The following is a 26,349-nucleotide window of genomic DNA, read 5'->3' as shown; positions in this document are numbered from 1 at the left end:
TGTGGCTGAATGGAAGCAAGTCCACACAGCAATGTTTCATTATCCAATGGAAAGCCTTCCCAGATAAGTGGAGGCTGTTATAGCAACTAAAGGGGGGACCAACTCCATATTAATGCCCATGATTATGGAATGAGATGTTCCACGAGCAGGTGTCCACATACTTTTGGTCATGTAGTTTAAATTAAGAGGTGAAGAGGTCAGCTAGGATACTGGACAGATATAAATAAAGAGGTGAAGAGGTCAGCTAGGATACTGGACAGATATAAATAAAGAGGTGAAGAGGTCAGCTAGGACACTGGACAGATATAAATAAAGAGGTGAAGGGGTCAGCTAGGACACTGGACAGATATAAATAAAGAGGTGAAGGGGTCAGCTAGGACACTGGACAGATATAAATAAAGAGGTGAAGAGGTCAGCTAGGATACTGGACAGATATAAATAAAGAGGTGAAGAGGTCAGCTAGGATACTGGACAGATATAAATAAAGAGGTGAAGAGGTCAGCTAGGACACTGGACAGATATAAATAAAGAGGTGAAGAGGTCAGCTAGGACACTGGACAGATATAAATAAAGAGGTGAAGAGGTCAGCTAGGACACTGGACAGATATAAATAAAGAGGTGAAGAGGTCAGCTAGGACACTGGACAGATATAAATAAAGAGGTGAAGAGGTCAGCTAGGACACTGGACAGATATAAATAAAGAGGTGAAGAGGTCAGCTAGGACACTGGACAGATATAAATAAAGAGGTGAAGAGGTCAGCTAGGACACTGGACAGATATAAATAAAGAGGTGAAGAGGTCAGCTAGGACACTGGACAGATATAAATAAAGAGGTGAAGAGGTCAGCTAGGACACTGGACAGATATAAATAAAGAGGTGAAGAGGTCAGCTAGGACACTGGACAGATATAAATAAAGAGGTAAAGAGGTCAGCTAGGACACTGGACAGATATAAATAAAGAGGTGAAGAGGTCAGCTAGGACACTGGACAGATATAAATAAAGAGGTGAAGAGGTCAGCTAGGATACTGGACAGATATAAATAAAGAGGTGAAGAGGTCAGCTAGGACACTGGACAGATATAAATAAAGAGGTGAAGAGGTCAGCTAGGACACTGGACAGATATAAATAAAGAGGTGAAGAGGTCAGCTAGGACACTGGGAAGATGTAAATATTTAGGTGAAAAGGTCAGTTAGGACACAGAAAAAAATGATGTCAATTACCCCTCCCATTCTGTTACTGTTAAGTGGAAGACGTTACATCACACATATTTCAGAGTTCAATCAGATTTCATGCCATGAGTAAAATTAGTGTAAATCCCTGTAGACTAATTTGAGATAATTATTTGCTGAAAATTGTTGATTGTGTAAAATGGTTTGTGCTGTACCCAGCATTTGTTTTGTTGATTCACTTTATTTACATCTGTGGTCTCACGCCTCTCATTTTCTTACAGTCTCTTCTTAAAGGCCAACATTTGACAGAATACACATGAACAAATACCTATACTGTATAAAGAAAGACTAGATCTCTGGACAATATTTTTCTCATCTCACGTTTCAGGTGGACCTGTTTCGTATTATCAAGGTTTTATAAAAAAATAATTTTGGATTTAGAGTTCAATAGAGGAAAGAAGAGAAAGGGCAAAGATAAAGATCCGCTTTTTAGTGCCATTGACAATTAAAGGCAATGTTCCCGTGGTCGCGGAGACTGTATTCAAGGTCAACGATGCATATGTTGGCTCAATCGGAAATGACTTATGTTAACGCTGTTAAAACATTAAAATGTTAACGCTCCTCTTCCGCGATACTTTGGCTCTAAGAGAGAGAAATCTGGAGCAGACAAATAAAACAATTTCACATGTACAAAAGGCCTACATAAAGTGAAAAAAAATGTGAAAGAGAAGGTGAAGGTCTTGTAAAGAACCAACCCACACATGGACTGATTAAATCTAAAGTGGACACTAGGTAGGTCTCCAAATAGATTGGTGTAGCAGATGGGATCTGTGAAAATCACTCATCAGCATGAAGTGTCGCCCCTTGCTCCATTCAAGAAGGCCATTTCCATAGTGAGATGGGTTGGGCCGCTTCAGGAGGTCCTGATTTCGAGTAGTGGTATGAGCTGAATCAGGGGGAAGCGGTACTCGCTAAGCAAGCATTGTGGGATCCTTAACATGGGCACTGGAGCAAATGTTTAGGCTGAGAAACAACAGTTTGCACCCGGAAAGTAGTGCAATACAACTACTGTAATACAACTGAAGGTCATTTTTCTGGATTTTTACCAACATTTCATAGTAGGCCCTATCATACATTCAAGTTATGTATTTGTCCCCACCCCCCAAAAGCATAGATCAATCGATAGATAGCGATACCTTCATGTAAAATTACTTATAATTATGTCTCATTTAATGTATTTGTACTATTTCATGCGATTTTATCTTCATGTATGTTTGTTGATGTGTTCATTTAGCCTATTGCACAAGCCTATCAGACTCCTAGGATGTCTCTGATTGACGGAAGGGTACAATAACCAATGAGAATTGGGACCTCCCCTGATGTTTCTGAAGCTGCTGAGGGAGCTCTATGAACCTGAGCCGCGGTGCACCGGTCTATGGCCCGTGATGTGAACGGCCAAAAGCGGTGAGGGAGGAGCGCCCTTCTCAAATGGAACAGAAATCTGCACTGCCCGGGTTAGGTTGTCAACAAGGCAACATGGTACATCTTCCAGAAACATACAATATATATTTTTTCCGTGAAATATATGGTCGAATGTGCAAACTAGTTTTCATTGGGAAGGCAGATAAAGCGTTTTTTAAAAGCAATCATTTTTGAATGTGAAAACACAGATTCCTACTCATTACTCAACATGCTTAACCTAGCCTAGGATACATTACTTTGTTTTGAGCCGATTTCTCGAGTGGACTTTGAACTGGGCACCTGGCTCACACCCAGGAGGCAGCCCGGTTCCAAAACGAATGCTATCACTTTTCATCCGTTGATAACCCAGGCCAGATAATCGAATCCCCTCATTACCAACATAAATATGGAAAATGGCCGCGTGCATCTCCGCTACTTCAAAACAAGCTATTCGCTATTAACAATACAATTAAACAATTTGAAATCATTTTAGAAACGCCACTGAACAGAGGAACATTTGAGTATGAGTTTTAGCAAGTTGTTTTTCCCTCCGTGCTGCTCAATAGTCGAAAGATGGCAAGACTTTCAATAGTTTCTTTGAGGAAACTTTTTGTTTTCTTCCTCTGTCTATCAGCTGTACTTTTCCTTCTGATTACTCTGCAGGTATTTATCGTTACAGTGACATGAACGAAAAGTATCGAGGTCGAACAGAAACAGTGTCAGTTGTACACGACAGTAGTGACCTTTTCACGCCAAAGGTTTCCACCGTTGTGAAATGTATTCATTTTTCTCCAGAGCTCTAGGAGAGCTTACATTGTGTCTTCAAGAACGTGGCACTATATATAATAACGAACGCTTTGCACGCACACATTTGCATATAGAGAGTTGTGTTGATTCCTATCTTTTGTTTGCCGGTAGAAAATGTAGAAACACAATAGATTCCATCCCCAATCTCTTTTCCTAGGTCTGCTTGGTCTATCTGACTAATACTGGGATGAAAACTAGAATCTCTTTCAGCTCTGGTATTTCCTTATCTTTTCCCACCTGGTTAACCATCTCAATCCCATTTCAGTAACTGGTATATTCCAGAATGCATGGAATTAGATGTCTGTTGGTATTTTAAAGTCATTCATTTAGCGATACATGCATTATTGCATGTATCATCATCATCATACTTTTGTGGGGTTTTACTGTCAGGCTGCATGTGTGTGTTAATGCTGAGGTGCATGTTATTGCATGCATCGCACATCTTCATGAAAATGACCATAACCTGAATCGTTCAGAATCCATATACTTCCCAGACAGTGTGGTGTCAAAAAGATACTATATATATTTTCTGTCTTTACATAGGTGGTGGTGGAGCTTGGTCAGTTTGAAAGGACAGTACACATCCTCCCTCCAAGGGACCTACACGAGTCAGGCTGGAGACATCGTTTACATGGCGGCGGACTGTTGGCCAGTGAGAGAACCTCCCCTGGAGGTCCAGAGGGCCAGTACCCTTACATTGTATGGTGGTCCCCACTAACAGGAGAGATTGGCCGACTAGGAGAGTGTGGGACAAACAAGTGCTTCTTCACCATCAACAGGACCCTCTACTCTCACCCATCTACACAGGCCTTCCTTTTCTATGGTGAGACCTTTATTTTTTTATTCATTTGTTGAAACTATAGGAACATCTGAACATTTGAAAATGTATGGGTCTGTATAGTTCCTGAAGTTAAGTGTAAATCATTATTTTAACTTGGTATGGTGTTTGATATAGATTAATTGTTTGTTTTCATGATACTTAGCCTAGTTGACAAAAGGCTTGAAGGAGGACAAGATGTAGTACATTTTTACAGTCAAGTGAAAACTGATTAGGCCATCTTTGTTGTGGTGTAATCATCTACATGGACGGTTTGTTATACCATTTGCATCCTCTGATTCTTCAATTGGTGTCATACAGGACAGTCGGGATGGAACCGGGTTTTTGGATTTGAGTAAACAAAATCAAATGTACACTAGAGGGAGCCATTGTTCTGTAGGTCCAAGCTGAAGAGAAGGCCCTGGTATTGCAGCTGTACGTAACTCTATTGGTTCAACTGTTTCCAAGTAAATAGTTCACCCTAGAGCACCTTATTGTGAAACAGTGATTGATGATAGATAAAATGTGCATATCCTGTAGGCCTGCCTTATGTGTATAGCTTTAAAAACTCTTGCTGGAATTGCAATGCAGTTTAATGTATGTTCAGAATCACATTTGGTTCTTACCTCGTACCTTGGTGCTAACCATGATTTTCTTAGAGTGAACTATAGAGTTATATGTATCCATTTGCATTGTGTACATCCATATGCTTATTGTTGCAGTAATATTAACCTTCTCATTGAGGATTTCCTGTAGACAGTACCAGTCAAAAGTTTGAACACACCTACTCATTCAAGGATTTTTATTTTTTGTACTATTTTCTACGTTGTAGAATAATAGTGAAGACATCAAAGCTATGAAATAACACATATGGAATCATGTAGTAACCAAAAAAGTCCTAATCAAATCAAAATGTATTTTATATTTGAGATTCTTCAAAGTAGCCACCCTTTGACTTGATGACAGCTTTGCACACTCTTGGCATTCTCTCAACCAGCTTCACAACGAATGCTTTTCCAACAGTCTTGAGAGACTTTTTGGCTGCTTTTCCTTCACTCTGTGGTCCAACTCATCCCAAACCATCTCAATTGGGTTTGCGGTCGGGTGATTGTGGAGGCCAGGTTATCTGATGCTGCACTCCATCACTCTCCTTGGTCAAATAGCCCTTACACAGCCTGGAGGTGTGGTTTGGGTCATTGTCCTGTTGAAAAACAAATTATTGTCCCACTAAGCGCAAACCAGATGGGATGGCATTCGATGCATAATTCTGTGGTAGCCATGCTGGTTAAGTGTGCCTTGAATTCTAAATAAATCACAGACAGTGTCACCAGCAAGGCACCATCACACCACCTCCTCCATGCTTCACGGTGGGAACCACACATGCAGAGATAATCTGTTCATCTACTCTGCGTCTCACAAAGACATGGCGGTTGGAACCAAAAATCTCCAATTTGGACTCATCAGAGCAAAGGACAAATTTCCACAGGTATAATGTCCATTGCTCGTGTTTCTTGGCCCAAGCAAGTATCTTCTTATTGTTGTCCTTTAGTAGTGGTTTCTTTGCAGCAATTCGACCATGGCCAATCTCCTATAAACAGTTCATGTTGAGATGTGTCTGTTACTTATTTGGGCTGCAATTTCTAAGGTGCAGTTAACTCCAATGAACTTATCAAATAAAATGTTATTTGTCACATGCTCCGAATACAACAGGTGTAGACCTTACTGTGAAATGCTTACTTATAAGCTCTTAACCAACAATGCAGTTCAAGAAATAGACTTAATAAAATATTTACTAAATAAACTAAAGTAAAAAAAAATCTCATCAATCAAAAAGTAACACAATACATTTACATAATAATAACGAGCCTCTATACAAGGGGTACCGTTACTGAGTCAATATGTAGGGGTACAAGTTGGTCGAGGTCAATTGTAACGTGACTATGCATAGATAATAAACAGCGAGTAGCAGCAGTGTCAAAACAAAGGAGGGTCAATGTAAATAGTCTGGGTGGCCATTTTATTTTATTTGACCTTTATTTAACCAGGTAGGCAAGTTGAGAACAAGTTCTCATTTACAATTTGATTAGTTTAGTTGTTCAGCAGTCTTATGGCTTGGGGATAGAAGCTGTTCAGGAGCCTTTTGGTCCAAGACTTGGCACTCTGGCACCGCTTGCCGTGCGGTAGCAGAGAGAACAGTCTATGACTTGGGTGACTGGAGTTTTGGACAATTTTTTGGGCCTTCCTCTGACACCGCCTAGTATATTTGTCCTGGATGTCAGGAAGCTTGGCCCCAGTGATGTACTGGGTCGTACGCACTACCCTTTGTTGCGCCTTATGGTCACATGCCGAGCAGTTGCCATACCTGGCGGTGATGCAACCGGTCAGGATGCTCTCAATGGTGCAACTTTTTGAGGATCTGGGGACCCATCCCAAATCTTTTCAGTCTCCTGAGGGGGAAAAGGTGTTGTCGTGCCCTCTTCACAACTGTCTTGGTGTGTTTTGACCATGATAGTTTTTTGGTGATGTGGACACCAAGGAACTTGAAACTCTCGACCCGCTCCACTTCAGTCCCGTCGATGCTCGGCCCTCCTTTTCCAATAGTCCACGATCAGCTCCTTTGTCTTGCTCACATTGAGAGGTTGTTGTCCTGGCACCACACTGTCAGGTCTCTGACCTCTTCCCTATAGGCGGTCTCATCGTTGTTGGTGATCAGGCCTAGCACTTCTGTGTCATCAGTGAACTGGTGTTGGAGTCGTGCTTGGCCACGCAGTCGTGGGTGAACAGGGAGTACAGGAGGGGACTAAGCACGCACCCCTGAGGTGCCCCAGTGTTGAGGATCAGCGTGGCAGATGTGTTGTTGCCTGCCCTTACCACCTAGGGGCGGCCCATCAGGATGTCCAGGATCCAGTTGCAGAGGGAGGTGTTTAGTCCCAGACTCCTTAGCTTAGTGATGAGCATTGAGGGAAAATATATATGCAGTGAGGGAAAAAAGTATTTGATCCCCTGCTGATTTTGTACGTTTGCCTACTGACAAAGAAATGATCAGTCTATAAGTTTAATGGTAGGTTTATTTGAACAGTGAGAGACAGAATAAGAACAAAAAAATCCAGAAAAATGCATGTCAAAAATGTTATAAATTGATTTGCATTTTAATGAGGGAAATAAGTATTTGACCCCCTCTCAATCAGAAAGATTTCTGGCTCCCAGGTGTTTTTTATACAGGTAACGAGCTCAGATTAGGAGCACACTCTTAAAGGGAGTGTTTCTAATCTCAGTTTGTTACCTGTATAAAAGACACCTGTACACAGAAGCAATCAATCAATCAGATTCCAAACTCTCCACCATGGCCAAGACCAAAGAGTTCTCCAAGGATGTCAGGGACAAGATTGTAGACCTACACAAGGCTGGAATGGGCTATAAGACCATCACCAAGCAGCTTGGTGAGAAGGTGACAACAGTTGGTGCAAATGGAAGAAACACAAAAGAACTTTCAATCTTCCTCGGCCTGGGGCTCCATGCAAGATATCACCTCGTGGAGTTGCAATGATCATGAGAATGGTGAGGAATCAGCCCAGAACTACACAGGAGGATCTTGTCAATGAACTCAAGGCAGCTGGGACCATAGTCACCAAGAAAACAATTGGTAATTACGCCGTGAAGGACTGAAATCCTGCAGCGCCCGCAAGGTCCCCCTGCTCAAGAAAGCACATATACATGCCCGTCTGAAGTTTGCCAATAAACATCTGAATGATTCAGAGGACAACTGGGTGAAAGTGTTGTGGTCAGATGAGACCAAAATGGAGCTCATTGGCCTCAACTCGCTGTGTTTGGAGGAGGAGGAATGCTGCCTATGACCCCAAGAACACCATCCCCACCGTCAAACATGGAGGTGGAAACATTATGCTTTGGGGTGTTTTTCTGCTAAGGGGACAGGACAACTTCACTGCAGCAAAGGGACGATGGACGGGGCCATGTACCGTCAAATCTTGGGTGAGAACCTCCTTCCCTCAGCCAGGGCATTGAAAATGGGACATGGATGGGTATTCCAGCATGACAATGGCCAAGGCAACAAAGGAGTGGCTCAAGAAGAAGCACATTAAGGTCCTAGAGTGGCCTAGCCAGTCTCCGGACCTTAATCCCATAGAAAATCTGTGGCGCGAGCTGAAGGTTCGTGTTGCCAAACGTCAGCCTCAACCTTAATGACTTGGAGAAGATCTGCAAAGAGGAGTGGGACAAAATCCCTCCTGAGATGTGTGCAAACCTGGTGGCCAACTACAAGAAACGTCTGACCTCTGTGATTGCCAACAAGGGTTTTGCCACCAAGTACTAAGTATATATACACACACACACACACACACACACACACACACACACACACACACACACACACACAGTGAGGGGAAAAAAGTATTTGATCCCCTGCTGATTTTGTACGTTTGCCCACTTACAAAGAAATGATCAGTCTATAATTTTAATGGTAGGTTTATTTGAACAGTGAGAGACAGAATAACAACAAAAAAATCCAGAAAAACGCATGTCAAAAATGTTATAAAATGATTTTCATTTTAATGAGGGAAATAAGTATTTGACCCCTCTGAAAAACATGATATATATATATATATATATACTGCTCAAAAAAATAAAGGGAACACAAACAACACAATGTAACTCCAAGTCAATCACACTTCTGTGAAATCAAACTGTCCACTTAGGAAGCAACACTGATTGACAATACATTTCACATGCTGTTGTGCAAATGGAATAGACAACATGTGGAAATTATAGGCAATAAGCAAGACACCCCCAATAAAGGAGTGGTTCTGCAGGTGGTGACCACAGACCACTTCTCAGTTCCTATGCTTCCTGGCTGATGTTTTGGTCACTTTTGAATGCTGGCGGTGCTTTCACTCTAGTGGTAGCATGAGACGGAGTCTACAAACCACACAAGTGGCTCAGGTAGTGCAGCTCATCCAGGATGGCACATCAATGGGAGCTGTGGCAAGAAGGTTTGCTGTGTCTGTCAGCGTAGTGTCCAGAGCATGGAGGCGCTACCAGGAGACAGGCCAGTACATCAGGAGACGTGGAGGAGGCCGTAGGAGGGCAACAACCCAGCAGCAGGACCGCTACCTCCGCCTTTGTGCAAGGAGGAGCAGGAGGAGCACTGCCAGAGCCCTGCAAAATGACCTCCAGCAGGCCACAAATGTGCATGTGTCTGCTCAAACGGTCAGAAACAGACTCCATGAGGGTGGTATGAGGGCCTGACGTCCAAAGGTGGGGGTTGTGCTTACAGCCCAACACCGTGCAGGACGTTTGGCATTTGCGAGAGAACACCAAGATTGGCAAATTCGCCACTGGCGCCCTGTGCTCTTCACGGATGAAAGCAGGTTCACACTGAGCACATGTGACAGACGTGACAGACTCTGGAGACGCCGTGGAGAACGTTCTGCTGCCTGCAACATCCTCCAGCATGACCGGTTTGGCGGTCGGTCAGTCATGGTGTGGGGTGGCATTTCTTTGGGGGGCCGCACAGCCCTCCATATGCTCGCCAGAGGTAGCCTGACTGCCATTAGGTACCGAGATGAGATCCTCAGACCCCTTGTGAGACCATATGCTGGTGCGGTTGGCCCTGGGTTCCTCCTAATGCAAGACAATGCTAGAGCTCATGTGGCTGGAGTGTCAGCAGTTCCTGCAAGAGGAAGGCAGACCTCCATGGGTTGATTAATTGGATTTCCATTGATTATTTTTGTGTGATTTTGTTGTCAGCACATTCAACTATGTAAAGAAAAAAAGTATTTAATAAGATTATTTCTTTCATTCAGATCTAGGATGTGTTGTTTAAGTGTTCCCTTTATTTTTTTGAGCAGTGTGTGTATGTATGTATATATATATATATAATAAAACATTTGATTAAATCCAGCGCTCTCAAACTTCCCATCATTCTGATTACGGGAGTCATTTTGTCTCCCTGATTCCTGGGGGCACAACAAAGTATTTGCAGCCACTCGACATCAGTGTAAATTGTGCATTTAAGGTGGCGCTCCGTGTTCAGTGGGAGGCTTGGATGACAAGTGGGGAGAAATCCTTCACTAAAACGGGCCGCATGCGAAGAGCAACTTATGGTCAAGTCTGCCAGTGGGTCCTGACAGCGTGGAGCATTGTCAAAAAATCCACTATCATCAACTGGTTTCAAAGGCTGGACTGCTGCGTGTTGAAGAGGGCTCAACGGGGGATTTGCCTACGGATGAAAGTGACGAGAGCGACAATGAAAACGATCCAATATCGGATGAAGCAATTCTGAGGCTATTCAACTCCGACACCGAAGGAGATGGTTTCAGTGGACAGGAGGAGGAAGATGGTGACCAATGACTTTCTTGGTAGGCTACTGTTTACTGGATTATTATTTATTTTTTTTACAAGCCGTGCTTCGTTAAAGCCTATTTAATTTTTGTTACAAGCCGTGTTTCGTTAAAGCCTGTGTAAAGTTCATTTGTTTCAATTTACCGGTAGGCACCTGCGGCTTATTTATGTTCAAAATAATACTTTTTTTTAAAATTCAGTGGGTGCGGCTTATATTCAGGTGCGCTTAATAGTCCGGAAATTACGGTACATACATACATACATGCATGCATACATACATACATACATACATACATACATACATACATACATACATACATACATACATACATACATACATACATACATACATACATACATACACACACGCATACACACAGTGGGGATAACAAGTATTTGATACACTGCTGATTTTGCAGGTTTTCCTACTTACAAAGCATGTAGAGGTCTGTAATGTTTACCGTAGGTACACTTTAACCTCTATGGGCTAGGTGGGACGCTTGCGTCCCACCTACTCAACAGCCAGTTGAATCCTGTGGCACGTTATTCAAATCCTTAGATATGCTATTACTTCAATTTTTCAAAAATATGACTATTTTACACCATTTTAAGTTCTGTTATACTCACAGACACCATTCAAACAGTTTTAGAAACTTTAGGGTGTTTTCTATCCAAAGCCAATAATTATATGCATATTCTAGTTACTGGGCAGGTGTAGTAACCAGATTAAATCGGGTACGTTTTTTATCCTGCCGTGCAAATACTGCCCCCTATCCCCAACAGGTTAACTGTGAGAGATGGAATCTAAAACCAAAATCCAGAAAATCACATTGTATGATTTTTAAGCAATTAATTTGCATTTTATTGCATGACATAACTATTTGATACATCAGAAAAGTAGAACTTAATATTTGGTACAGAAACCTTTGTTTGCAATTACAGAGATCATACGTTTCCTGTAGTTCTTGACCAGGTTTGCACACACTGCAGCAGGGATTTTGGCCCACTCCTCCATACAGACCTTCTCCAGATCCTTCAGGTTTCGGGGCTGTCACTGGGCAATACGGACTTTCAGCTCCCTGCAAAGATTTTCTATTGGGTTCAGGTCTGGAGACTGGTTAGGCCACTCCAGGACCTTGAGATGCTTCTTACGGAGCCACTCCTTAGTTGCCCTGGCTGTGTGTTTCGGGTCATTGTTATGCTGGAAGACCAAGCCACGACCCATCTTCAATGCTCTTACTGAGGGAAGGAGGTTGTTGGCCAAGATCTCGCGATACATGGCCCCATCCATCCTCCCCTCAATACGGTGCAGTCATCCTGTCCCCTTTGCAGAAAAGCATCCCCAAAGAATGATGTTTCCACCTCCATGCTTCACGGTTGGGATGGTGTTCTTGGGGTTGTACTCATCCTTCTTCTTCCTCCAAACACGGCGAGTGGAGTTTAGACCAAAAAGCTCTATTTTTGTCTCATCAGACCACATGACCTTCTCCCATTCCTCCTTTGGATCATCCAGATGGTCATTGGCAAACTTCAGACGGGCCTGGACATGCGCTGGCTTGAGCAGGGGGACCTTGCGTGCGCTGCAGGATTTTAATCCGACCAGGTCCTTGCGTGTAGTTCTTGGCTGATCCCTCACCTTCCTCATGTTCATTGATGCCCCACGAGGTGAGATCTTGCATGGAGCCCCAGACCCGAGGGTGATTGACCGTCATCTTGAACTTCTTCCATTTTCTAATAATTGCGCCAACAGTTGTTGCCTTCTCACCAAGCTGCTTGCCTATTGTCCTGTAGCCCATCCCGGCTTGTGCAGGTCTACAATCTTATCCCTGATGTCCTTACACAGCTCTCTGGTCTTGGCCATTGTGGAGAGGTTGGAGTCTGTTTGATTGAGTGTGTGGACAGGTGTCTTTTATAGAGGTATAGAGTTCAAATAGGTGCAGTTAATGAGTGGAGAACAGGAGGGCTTCTTAAAGAAAAACTAACAGGTCTGTGAGAGCCGGAATTCTTACTGGTTGGTAGGTGATCAAATACTTATGTCATGCAATAAAATGCAAATTAATTACTTAAAAATCATACAATGTGATTTTCTGGATTTTGGTTTTAGATTCCGTCTCTCACAGTTGGAAGTGTACCTATGATAAAAATTACAGACCTCTACATGCTTTGTAAGTAGGAAAACCTGCAAAATCGGCAGTGTATCAAATACTTGTTCTCCCTACTGTATATATAAATAAAAATAGGACAAAACACACACTTCATTTAAAGACTGGCAGCTTCATTAAATAGTACCCGCAAAACACCAGTCTCAACGTCAACAGTGAAGAGGCAACTCCGGGATGCTGGCCTTCTAGGCAGAGTTTCTCTGTCCAGTGTCTGTGTTCTTTTGCCCATCTTAATCTTTTCTTTTTATTGACCAGTCTGAGATATTGCTTTTTCTCTGCCTAGAAGGCCAGCATCCCGCAGTCGCTTATTCACTGTTGACTTTGAGACTGGTGTTTTGCAGGCACTAAGGGCTTGTGAGGCATCTGTTTCTCAAACTAGACACTCTAATGTACTTGTCCTCTTACTCAGTTGGACACCAGGGCCTCCCACTCCTCTTTCTATTCTGGTTAGGGCCAGTTTGTGCTGTTCTGTGAAGGGAGTGGTACACAGCGTTGTACCAGATCTTCAGTTTCTTGGCAATTTCTCGCATGGAATAGCCTTCATTTCTCAGAACAAGAATAGACTGACGAGTTTCAGAAGAAAGTTCTTTGTTTCTGGCCATTTTGAGCCTGTAATCGAACCCACAAATGCTGAGGCTCCAGATACTCAACTAGTCTAAAGAAGGCCAGTTTTATTGCTTCTTTAATCAGCACGGCAGTTTTCAGCTGTGCTAACAACTGCAAAATGATACATTTGGATTAGCTAACACAACGTGCCATTGGAACACAGGAGTGATGGTTGCTGATAATGGGCCTATGTAGATATTCCATAAAAAAATCTGTTGTTTCCGGCTGCAATAGTAATTTACAACATTAAGAATGTCAACACTGTATTTCTGATCAATTTGATGTTATTTTAATGGACAAAAAAGTTGCCTTTCTTTCAAAAACAAGGACATTTGTAAGTTACCTCAAACTTTTGAACGGTAGTGTATATCTTACTATTACTGTAATATTAACCTTCTCATTGAGGATTTCCTATATACATCTTATTATTACTGTAATAGTAACCTTCTCATTGAGGATTTCCTATATATATCTTAGCATTACTGTAATATTAACCTTCTCATTGAGGATTTCCTATATATATCTTAGTATTACTGTAATATTAACCTTCTCATTGAGGATTTCCTATATATCTTATTATTACTGTAATAGTCACCTTCTCATTGAGGATTTCCTATATATATCTTATTATTACTGTAATAATAACCTTCTCATTGAGGATTTCCTATATATATATATCTTATTATTACTGTAATAATAACCTTCTCATTGAGGATTTCCTATATATATCTTATTATTACTGTAATATTAACCTTCTCATTGAGGATTTCCTATATATCTTATTATTACTGTAATAGTCACCTTCTCATTGAGGATTTCCTATATATATCTTATTATTACTGTAATAATAACCTTCTCATTGAGGATTTCCTATATATCTTATTATTACTGTAATAGTCACCTTCTCATTGAGGATTTCCTATATATATATATCTTATTATTACTGTAATAATAACCTTCTCATTGAGGATTTCCTATATATATATATATATCTTATTATTACTGTAATATTAACCTTCTCATTGAGGATTTCCTATATAGATCTTAGTATTACTGTAATAGTCACATTCTCATTGAGGATTTCCTATATAGATCTTAGTATTACTGTAATATTAACCTTCTCATTGAGGATTTCCTATATATATCTAATTTGAATAATATTAACCTTCTCATTGAGGATTTCCTTTATATCTTATTAGAATATATTAACAGCTTCTACCCCAAGCCATAAGACTGCTGAACAATTCATCAAATGGCCACCCAGACTATTTACATTGATCCCCCCCTCCCCACCTACATTCATAGTCACTTTACCCCTACCCCCTGTATATAGCCTTATTTCATTTTTACTTTAGTTTATTTAGTAAATATTTTTCTTGACTCTATTTTGTGAACTGTATTATTGGTTAAGGGCTTGTAAGTAAGCATTTCACAGTAAGGTCTGTGACGAATAGAATTTGATTCGATAATAACCTTCTCATTGAGGATTTCCTATATATATATCTTATTATTACTGTAATATTAACCTTCTCATTGAGGATTTCCTATATATATATCTTATTATTACTGTAATAATAACCTTCTCATTGAGGATTTCCTATATATATATCTTATTATTACTGTAATAATAACCTTCTCATTGAGGATTTCCTATATATATCTTATTATTACTGTAATAATAACCTTCTCATTGAGGATTTCCTATATATATATCTTATTATTACTGTAATAATAACCTTCTCATTGAGGATTTCCTATATATATATATCTTATTATTACTGTAATAATAACCTTCTCATTGAGGATTTCCTATATATATATCTTATTATTACTGTAATAATAACCTTCTCATTGAGGATTTCCTTTATATATCTTATTATTACTGTAATAATAACCTTCTCATTGAGGATTTCCTTTATATATCTTATTATTACTGTAATAATAACCTTCTCATTGAGGATTTCCTATATATATATATCTTATTATTACTGTAATATTAACCTTCTCATTGAGGATTTCCTATATATATATCTTAGTATTACTGTAATATTAACCTTCTCATTGAAGATTTCCTATATATATCTTATTACTGTAATATTAACCTTCTCATTGAGGATTTCCTATATATATTGACAGCCTGGAAAAGGACAGAAGTGCACCCGATTTAAGAGGATATCCGAGACACATTGATTTGAACATTTCTGATGGTAACAAAATACCTGGCATCTACTATTATAAACACTGCAAGGCAAAAAGACATACAACTGTTACTTCATCATTCTTCAGATCCCAGAGTAATATGTCTGTCAGCTCAGACAAGATGGAAGGAAGAATATAAAACATATTTTATGTTAATCTACTCTACGTATTACTTATGTAGTAATAAGCAAAATGGTCAGCATTGCATTCAATGTGCTGACCCTTCACATTCAAGACATGTAAACTCTATACTAATGTCTCCCCTTTCCAACCCTCTTGAATCAAACCAGGCACCGATTTCAACATCGAGAGTCTTCCTCTGCCGAGGAGAGCGCACCACCAGTGGGCCTTGTTTCACGAGGAGTCGCCCAAAAACAACTATAAGCTCTTCCACGAGCCCGTCATCACCCTCTTTAACCACACGGCCACCTTCAGCCAGCACTCCCACCTGCCCCTCACCTCCCAGTACCTGGAGAACCTGGAGGTCCTGACCTCTCAGACCTACCTGGTGCCCCTAGACCAGAAGAATGAGCTGAGGAAAACACTAGCCCCGGTGGTGTACGTCCAGTCAGACTGCGACCCTCCGTCGGACCGGGATGCCTATGTTAGCGAGTTAATGAAGCACATCAAGGTTGATTCCTATGGACAATGCCTCCACAACAAAGACCTGCCTTCCCATCTGAGGGACTCGATTGCCATGGAGGAGCAGGCCTTCTACCAGATCCTGGCCCAGTACAAATTCATTCTGGCCTTTGAGAACGCCGTCTGCGACGACTACATCACCGAGAAACTATGGAGGCCTCTCAAGCTTGGGGTGGTCCCCGTGTATTACGGGGCTCCCAATGTTCGGCAATGGCTGCCGAGCAACAGTAGTGCGGTTGTAGTCGTCCCAGACGAGCCCCCTGAAAAACTGGCTCTGTATCTGAAGAGACTAGATGAGGACGACGGGGAGTATGCCACTTATCTGGAGTGGAAGCTGAAGCGTGAAGTCTCCAACCTGGAGTTGGTAAAGGAGCTGAAGGAACGCCCATGGGGTGTCCAGGATCCGACACAGGAGAACTACATAGATGTGTTTGAGTGCATGGTGTGCAGCAGGGTGTGGGAGAACATCGACAGACAGAAAAAGGTAACATGAACTGAACTGTTTTATTTGTGACATCTAATGATAAGGTTGCTCATTCCTTAGAGTACTATTTACTTGGTGTGTCAACAGTTTGACAATATGATTCGTTTGACAGTAAATAGCTGATTATAATGAATCTTAATTTGGATCCCCATTAGCTGACTCCATGATGACAACTAGTTATCCCATGGTCCATACACACAATAAAAAATACATTTGGCTTTAAATTATATACATTACAAGACTGTAACACAATATTGTGTTAATAATAATAATAATATTCAAGGTAGTATGAAATAGACCTGCACCAGTATTTTGTTTTTCTAGTGTGCCTATATAGTAATATTTCTGCTTCCCAAACAGGGCCTTGTTCCTAAAACCTGGCAAGCAGAGGGAAACCACCTAAAGTGTCCACTTCCGAGGGTATTTGACTTTGCTTCAGACCCTAGAAACTGGACATCTTTGCGAGGAATTTGGACGGCCAGTTACGAGCAGTCCAAGAAAGAGGCTAGGGCATTGCGTCACTTGGCTGAGAGGAACAAGAATTTCACTGTGGCGCAGTACTGGAAGGAGGTATTCACTGACTAAAACGCTATAATTCACATAGAAATGTCCCTTGTTGTGATACAGAATCATTTTTCTATGGCCACCCAGTGCTTTGGTGGTGTGTCAAAGTTCAGAAGCACTATGAAAATGAAAATGGTCCACATATGATGACTAATGGTTGAAAATGACAGTCACACAATAACTTTTGATCAATATATTTCATATCTTTAATATTTCAAAAGATAGCTTGCTGTATAGCTATTGTTATCAACCATAGTTTTGACAACCAAAAAATAAAAATATGTGAGTGATTCTAAAAGTGAGAGAATGTCTGGTCTTTCTAACGAAACCTTCCTTAATCTTCGTTAAACCAAATTCCTTCAGGAGTCGATCACGTTCAGGAGTAGGAATATGTCGTCACCTGACAAATGTTACGTTTACATTTAAAGCAACAGTGTCAATTTACCATACTGCTTTTATCTTGTTTTTATTATGTTTTTACGTTAACTTGTTGGGGATAGGGGGCAGTATTTGCACGGCCGGATAAAAAACGTACCCGATTTAATCTGGTTACTACTCCTGCCCAGTAACTAGAATATGCATATAATTAGTAGATTTGGATAGAAAACACTCTAAAGTTTCTAAAACTGTTTGAATGGTGTCTGTGAGTATAACAGAACTCATATGGCAGTCAAAACCCTGAGACAAATCCTAACAGGAAATGGAAATCTGATGTGTGGAATCACTTCAGACCTTTGCCATTGAAACACACAGGGACTTATTAATCATTTAGCACTTCCTAAGGCTTCCACTAGATGTCGACAGTCCTTACAAAGTGGTTTGAGTCTTCTATGGTAGAAATTGACCCAAAGAGAGGCTTGGGAAGTTGGTCACAGGGGGAGTGCTATTACTACTATGACGCGGGCGCCCATGGGAAACCTTTTGTTCCGAAACGTTTAGTAAGACAATGCAATCGTCGGCCTTGAATATTATTGAAGCTCTGGTTGAAAAAGGCCCTAAAGATTTATGTTATACAACGTTTGACATGTTTGAACGAACGTAAATATATTTTTTTTGCACATTCGTGACGACAAGTCCTGCGCGCTTCAGTACATTATGAGTAGCCTTCGGAACGCGCTAACAAGAAGGAACTATTGGGACATAAATTATAAACCTTTTCGAACAAAACTACATTTGTTGTGGACCTGGGATACCTGGAAGTGCCTTCTGATGAAGATAATCAAAGGTAAGGGAACTTTTAGGATAGTATTTTAGATGGTTCCAAGATGGCGCTAACATGTATCGCCTAGCCTATTTTTCTGAGCATACCACGTCGTTTATTGCAAAGTGTGATTTTTCTCAGTAAAGTTATTTTTAAATCTGGCAATGCGGTTGCATTCACGAGATGTTAATCTATAATTCTTTGAATGACAATATTACATTTTAACAATGTTTTCGAATAGTAATTTTGTAAATTGTAGCTCTGATTCACCGGAAGCATTTGAGGGAAAATATTTTCTGGACGTCACGCGCCGATGTAAAATGCTGTTTTTATATATAAATATGAACTTTATCGAACAAAAAATGCATGTATTGTGTAACATGATGTCCTAGGAGTGTCATCTGATGAAGATTGTCAAAGGTTAGTGCTGCATTTAGCTGTGTTTTGGGTATTTGTGATGCATCTAGTTGCTTTGAAAATGGCAGTGTGATTTTTTTTTTGGCAGGGTACTCTCCTAACATAATCTAATGTTTTGCTTTTGCTGTAAAGCCTTTTTGAAATCGGACAACGTGGTTCGATTCAGGAGAAGTGTATCTATAAAATAGTGTAAAATAGTCATATGTTTGAGAAATTGAAGTTATAGCATTTATGAGGTTTTGTATTTCACGCGACGCAATTCCACTGGCTGTTGACTAGGGTGGGATGCAAACGTCCCACCTTGCCCAGACAGGTTAACTTTATATTGCATTTTTTAAACTCTGTTAAAACGGTCATAAGAAAACATTTACTTTCCATGTTCTATACGGAACAAAAATACCTTAAAAAAAGGTAGTGGAGTGGATCAGAAAACCAGTCAGTATCTGGTGTGACCACCATTTGCCTCATGCAGCGTGACACATCTCCTTTGCATACAGTGTCTTCGGAAAGTATTCAGACCCCTTGACTTTTTCCACATTTTGTTACGTTACGGTGTTGCTGATTGTGTTGCTGGTTATTGGCGGGAACTGGAACACGCTGTTGTACACAACAATCCAGAGTATCCCAATGGGTGACATGTCTGAGTATGCAGGCCATGGAAGAACTGGGACATTTTCAGCTTCCAGGAATTGTGTACAGGTCCTTGCGACATTGGACCATGCATTATCATGCTGAAACATGAGGTGATGGAGGCAGATGAATGTTACGACAATGGGCCTCAGGATCTCTTCATGGTATCTCTGTGCATTCAAATTGCCATCGATAAAATGCCATTGTGTTTGTTGTCCGTAGCATTAGCAAGATGGCGCCGACTGTCCTTAGGAAACTATGCAGTAGTTTTTTATATATTATGTCTTACATTGTTAGCCCAGAAAATGTTAATACATACAGCCAAGATATCAGAGTGACGTCAACTTACAAACATTTTGACCAGGAATACAACCTTCCAGGACATTGGATCTAATCCCAGAGGCCGACCCAAAACAACGTCGCTGCAAAAGAGGTAGATGGAGCCACCCACCGCTTTCGATTATATTACTTGCCAATGTCCAGTCTCTAGACAACAAGGTAGACGTAATTAGGGCAAGGGTTGCTTTCCAGAGACATCAGAGATTGTAAAATTCTCTGTTTCACGGAAACATGGCTCTCTTGGGATATGTTGTCGGAGTCGGTACAGCCACTGGGATTCTTCATGCGTCGCTCACACAGAAATAAACATCTCTCTGGGAAGAATGGCAGGGGTGTATGCTTCATGATTAACGACTCATGGTGTAATTGTAACAACATACAGGAACTCAAGTCCTTTTGTTCACCTGACCTAGAATTCCTTACAATCAAATGCCGACCGTATTATCTCCCAAGGAAATTCTCGTTGGTGATTGTTACAGCCGTGTATATCCCACCCTCAAGCCAATACCACGACTGCCCTCAAGGAACTTCACTGGACTCCATGCAAACTGGAAGCCATATATACTGAGGCTGCATTTATTGTAGCTGTGGATTTTAACAAAGCAAATTTGAGAACAAGGCTACCTAAATTCTACCAGCATATTGATTGTAGCACTTGTGCGGGCAATACCTTGGATCACTGCTACTCTTCCGCGATGCATACAAGGCCCTCCCCCGCCCTCCCTTCGGTAAATCTGACCACGACTCCATTCTGCTACTACCGTCCTATAGGCAGAAACTCAAACAGGATGTGCCCGTGACAAGAACTATTCAACTCTGGTTTGACGAATCGGAATCCTCACTTCAAGATTGTTTTGAACAAGCGGACTGGGAAATGTTCCGGGCAGCCTCATAGAATAACATCGATTTATACACTGATTTGGTGAGTGAGTTTATAAGGAAGTGCATTGGCGATAATATACCCACTGTGACTATTAACCTACCCTAACCAGAAATCGTGGATAGATGGCAGCATTTGACAATCACGGACTAGAAAAAGAAAACCAGCCATGTCACGGACACCGATGTCTTGCTTCCTTACGCACAAACTAAACACCTTCTTTTGCCCGCTTTCAGGATAATACAGTGCCACAGACGCGGCCCGCTACCAGGGACTGCGGGCCCCCCCTCTCCATCTCTGTGGCCGACATGAATAAGACATTTAAACGTGTTAGCCCTTGCAAGGCTGCCGGCCCAGACGACATCCCTAGCTGCGTCCTCAGAGCATGCGCAGACCAGCTGGCTGGTGTGTTTACGGACATGTTCAATCTCTCCCTATCCCACTCTGCTGTCCCCGCATGTTTCAAGATGGCCACCATTGTTCCTGTACCCAAGAAGGTAAAGATAACTGAACTAAATGATGATCGCCACGTAGCACTCACTTCTGTCATCGTAAAGTGCTTTGAGAGACTAGTCAAGGATCAAATCACCTCCACCTTACCTGCCACCCTAGACCCAATTCAATTCTATTTATGATTTTAGATAACTCCAAAATGACGGGTATCTGTATTGCCTGGTGCATTTTTCTGAGCGCCGTACTCAGATTATTGCAAAGTGTGCTTTCTCCGTGAAGCTTTTTTGAAATCTGTCACAGCGGTTGCATAAAGGAGATGTTTATCTATAATTCTTTGAATAACAGTTTAATGTTTTATCAACGTTTATGATAAGTATTTTTGTAAATTGTTGTGCTGATTCACCGGCAGTATTGGAGTCAAAATATTTTCCGAACATCACGCGCCAATGTAAAATGCTGTTTTTGGATATAAATATGAACTTTATCGAACAAAACATACATGTATTGTCTCACATTGAGTCCTAGGAGTGTCATCTGATGAAGATCGTCAAAGGTTAGTGCTTAATTTTAGCTGAATTTCTGTTTTTTGTGACCCCTCTCCTGCTTGGAAAATGGCTGTGTGGTTTTTCTTGTGTTGTAGCTGTCCTAACATGCTTTCTCCGTAAAGCCTTTTTGAAATCGGACAATGTGGTTACATTAAGGAGAAGTGTATCTTTAAAATGGTGTAAAATAGTCGTATGTTTGAGAAATTTGAATTAGGACATTTTGTTGTTTTGAATTTGGAGCTCTGATTTTTCACTGGCTGTTGAATAGTGTGAACCGTGGGTGGGACGGTAGCGTCCCACCTGCCCAAGAGAGGTTAATAAATAGATCACTACTCACTTTAATAATGCCACTTTAATAATGTTCACGTATCTTACATACTCATCTCATGTATATACAGTATTTTATACCATCTATTGGATCTTGCCTATGTCGCTCAGTCATCGCTCATCCATATATTTATTTTGGGGTGGCAGGGTAGCCTAGTGGTTAGAGCGTTGGACTAGTAACTGAAAGGTTGCAAGATCGAATCCCCGAGCTGACGAGGTACAAATCTGTCGTTCTGCCCCTGAACAAGGCAGTTAACCCACTGTTCCTAGGCCGTCATTGAAAATAAGAATTTGTTCTTAACTGACTTGCTTAAAGGTAAAATAAAATATGTACATATTCTTATTCCATCCATTTAGATTTGTGTGTATTAGGTAGTTGTTGTGGAATTGTTAGATTACTTGTTAGATATTACTGCACTGTCGGAACTAGAAGCACAAGCATTTCACTACACTCCCATTAACATCTCCTAACCATATGTATGTGACCAATAAAATTGGATTTATGCCTGCCCATACCATACCGCCACCATGGGGCACTCTGTTCACAACTTTGACAACAGCAAACCGCTCGCCAACACAACACCATACATGTGGACTGGTTGTAAGGCCGGTTGGATGTACTGCCAAATTCTCTAAAACAACATTGGAGGCTGCTTATGATAGAGAAATCAACATTATATTATCTGGCAACCGCTCTGTTGGACATTCCTGCACTCAGCATACAATTTACACGCTCCCTCAAAACTTGAGACATCTGTGGCATTGTGTTGTGTGACAAAACTGCACATTTTAGAGTGGCCTTTTATTGTCCCAAGCACAAGGTGCACCTGTGTAATGATCATGCTGTTAAAGCCGCTTCTTGATATGCCACACCTGTCAGGTGGATGGATTATCTTGGCAAAGGAGAAATGCTCACTAACGGGGATGTAAACAAATTTGTGCACAAAATATGAGCGAAATAAGCTTTTTGTGCATATGGACAATTTCTGGAATCTTTTTTTTTCAGCTCATGAAACATGGGACCAACACTTTACATGTTGCGTTTATATTTTTGTAAAGTTTATTGAATTAGCAGAAAGTACACCTTATTATTGTACAGCATAATGGAAGCAAAATGAACAATAATATTTTACAATATTAATATTACAGTAATTTCAAATCACTGGATAACTAAAACTTAAACTAATTTATGGAATGATATGCACATCTCTCCCTAGTCTAATGCAGCGTACTATTTTACCAAAAAACATGCATTTTCAGACCATCACCAACAGCAGTGCAGAGAGAGGACATATGATCATCCTATTTCTCACAGATCCCTTTATGTTTACTTGAACACTTCTCATCATTCCACCACCCTGAATGATCCCAAATTGCCCCACAGTCCTGGTCTATTCCTTTGTTGCTGTTGGGCTGCCCTTTCCCCCAATTCGCTGTGGTCAGTGGTGTACCATCCACCCATTTCCAGGTCCCTTCAATAACTGAGTCAGTAAGACCAATCCAGACATGATTTTTTGTTTGGTTTAATCCATTGATAAATACCTGTTCCTCTTTGCTGTTTATGATCACCAGATCAGCTCCAAACTCGTGGCATTCTTCACGGCTCTGAGACCAGGCTTTATTCTCATTGGTGATGTAGTAACAGCTGAATTCAAACTCCCTCCAGCCTTCTGGACAGCGTCTCCCTTTGATCTTCTTGTTCAGGTTTTCTTTCTCCTTCTGTAGCTGGTCTCTCTCCTTCTGTAGCTGGTCTCTCTCCTTCTGTAGCTGGTCTCTCGCTTTAGTCAGGTTGTTGTAACTGGTCGATTGGTTTCTCTGGTAGACAGACAGGCTTATGATTCCAGCCAGTAGGAGAACACACAGCAGCCCCAGACACACTGCAGCAGCTCTGGAGGGTCTCTTCCACCACTGGAAATATATTGCTCCTTCTCTTGGGCTGGCCCTGGAGGAACTTGCATTGGCATATATATTTTCATCATTGTCCATCTTGACACACTTCTGCTCAAATACAGTTAACTTCAACTGTTACTTCAGCTCTTACTGTAAGTCTTGTTCTGAGTCAAGAGTCATCCTCAGTAATAGTGGACAGGAAACAGGAAATGTACAGTTCCTCAGTGCATGAAAACAGATAATTGTCTTAGAAATGCTGTTGGGTAAATATAACCACTCTCAAATTCAAAGACCGAGTCCATGAAGTCGACATGCTTGTTTTAATGTATATTTAAACAGTTGTTTATTTACTTTTTATCTTCCTCTTCAGTCATGATAGGGTTTAAACAGTAATACTACACTCTTCTGTCATGATAGGGTTTCAACAGTTCTACTAAACTCTTCATTCATGATAGGGTTTAAACAGTTCTACTAAACTCTTCAGTCATGATAGGGTTTAAACAGTAATACTACACTCTTCTGTCATGATAGGGTTTAAACAGTAATACTACACTCTTCTGTCATGATAGGGTTTCAACAGTTCTACTAAACTCTTCAGTCATGATAGGGTTTAAACAGTAATACTAAACTCTTCTGTCATGATAGGGTTTCAACAGTTCTACTAAACTCTTCCATCATGATAGGGGTTAAACCGTTCTACTAAACCCAAAGGGCCATGTTAGTCTAATGATTGTTGAACAGCAAGTCTTTTGTTTCTAAATATGAAGTACCATTGTCCTTTAGAGGGAGCTATGGGGCTTTTAATGAGAGACAGATGAGCATTATTTATCTTCAGATTCCATATTGGAATTGAAGCATGGATCCACATCGCTAGACTGTATTGTTTTACTACAATATGTACCTATTATCTTCATCATTAAACACATTGATTATACTTGCTTACCTGACGGACACCGTCTCCTAGCCCCTAGGCCTCGTAGGCCAATGTGCTCTTATCAGCAGATTTATATTGCTTTGTTTTGTATATGAAATTGTGAGGACATATTGTGATGTCACGGTGGGGTATCCCAAAACCTTAGAAAGCCCAAAGCATGTTGTTGAACCATTTCTTAGAGGTAAGTCTTTGAAGCACAGGACTTTTTTTAATACACCAGCAAAGGCACTTAATGCTCATTGACTCTGCAGCCCTGAATGTCCACCGCTCTGCAGAGGGGAAAATATGTACAGTACAGAGCGGTCTTCTGCTATGTTCTGTCTGATAGATTTATCCACAGATTAGGTCAGTTTGCCATTCGCTCTCTGTGGTTTAATTTGTTCAGTTCTTACTCCTCGTACCTGGGGAATTTGCAGCCATTTAACCTTAAGGGTTGGTTTCCCAGACATTGATTAAGACTAGTCCTGGACTAAAAATCACTTTGGAATTAAAATTGTCTTTTGGTCCAGTACTAGTCCTAATCTGTTTCCGGGCAGCCTTCTTTAAGGACTGGTTTCCCAGTTCTAGATTAAGCCTAGTCCTGGACTCTCTCTCCAAAGTTGGAACACACAATTTGGTTCCAGAAAAGTATGTAAGAATGATGCAATAGATTATCTAGTTTACTGGGTCTTTTAAAAAGAAATTGTCGCTGGAAGAAACTCAAGTAATATTGCAATGCCGTTGATCAATATAATGTGTTATCATCTGACATCCCATGTTAATTAAGTAGTTTCACAGTGCCGGTCAGGAAACCTGCTAGATAAGGTTAACACATGAACTTTTCCACAATAATCTTACCTGCAGGATACATTTCAGCAGCAATGTCAGTTATGAGTCTGATAAGTGTAAATCTGGTATTTTCATAGTGTTTTATAATGTCTGCCAGAATAAAACCATGGAGAAGAGGATGAACAACAATATGTTTACATTATTTCTATGTGATGTATTAATACTCTCTGAACCTCATGTTAACTCTATTCTCACCTTCACCTTTCACCTGATTGGTCAGTCACATGCAACCCAAATAAACCTAAAATGAATATCTAAAATGTCTATTTTAATGGCACATTTGCGCTATGGATCTAATAGCTCCAAACTGGACTTCAAACCACTATTTTCTGTAAAGGGTCTGGAACTTACTTTTGTATATATGGTGTATTATGGTATGTGGACACCCCTTCAAATTAGTGGATCAACTATTTCAGCCACACCCATTGCTGAGAGGTGTATAAAATCGAGCAGCAGCCATGTAATCTCCATAGACAAACATTGGCAATAGAATGACCTTACTGAAGAGCTCAGTGACTAAACGTGGCACCGTCACAGGATGGCACTTTTCCAACAAGTCAGTTCATCTCATTTCTGCCCTGCTAGAGCTGCCCCGTTCAACTGTAAGTGCTGTTATAGTGAAGTGGAAACGTCTAA

General features: G+C 40.9%; 2 protein-coding genes across 2 annotated transcripts; one reads left to right on the top strand and one right to left on the bottom strand.

Moving 5' to 3' along the window:
- Window positions 1–3,009: 3,009 nt before the first annotated feature.
- On the top strand, window positions 3,010–17,567 carry fut10 (fucosyltransferase 10). The gene is made up of 4 exons (XM_014144497.2): window positions 3,010–3,294; window positions 3,982–4,261; window positions 15,870–16,705; window positions 17,066–17,567. Exons 1-4 carry the CDS (start codon window positions 3,205–3,207, stop codon window positions 17,288–17,290), a joined length of 1,431 nt encoding a protein of 476 aa, XP_013999972.1. The 5' UTR covers window positions 3,010–3,204; the 3' UTR covers window positions 17,291–17,567.
- A 5,547-nt stretch (window positions 17,568–23,114) lies between these two features.
- Window positions 23,115–24,138, bottom strand: c209a (CD209 antigen-like protein A). Its single transcript, NM_001146583.1, is given in 1 exon segment — window positions 23,115–24,138. A coding segment is annotated over 1 exon segment (684 nt). The 5' UTR covers window positions 24,048–24,138; the 3' UTR covers window positions 23,115–23,363.
- Between the last annotated feature and the right edge of the window lie 2,211 nt (window positions 24,139–26,349).

Source organism: Salmo salar, chromosome ssa01 (genome assembly GCF_905237065.1).
Source record: "Salmo salar chromosome ssa01, Ssal_v3.1, whole genome shotgun sequence".
NCBI classification, from domain to species: Eukaryota; Metazoa; Chordata; class Actinopteri; order Salmoniformes; family Salmonidae; genus Salmo; species Salmo salar.
Note: the sequence above shows the minus strand (reverse complement) of the source record. Positions and strands in the feature narration are given on the sequence as shown.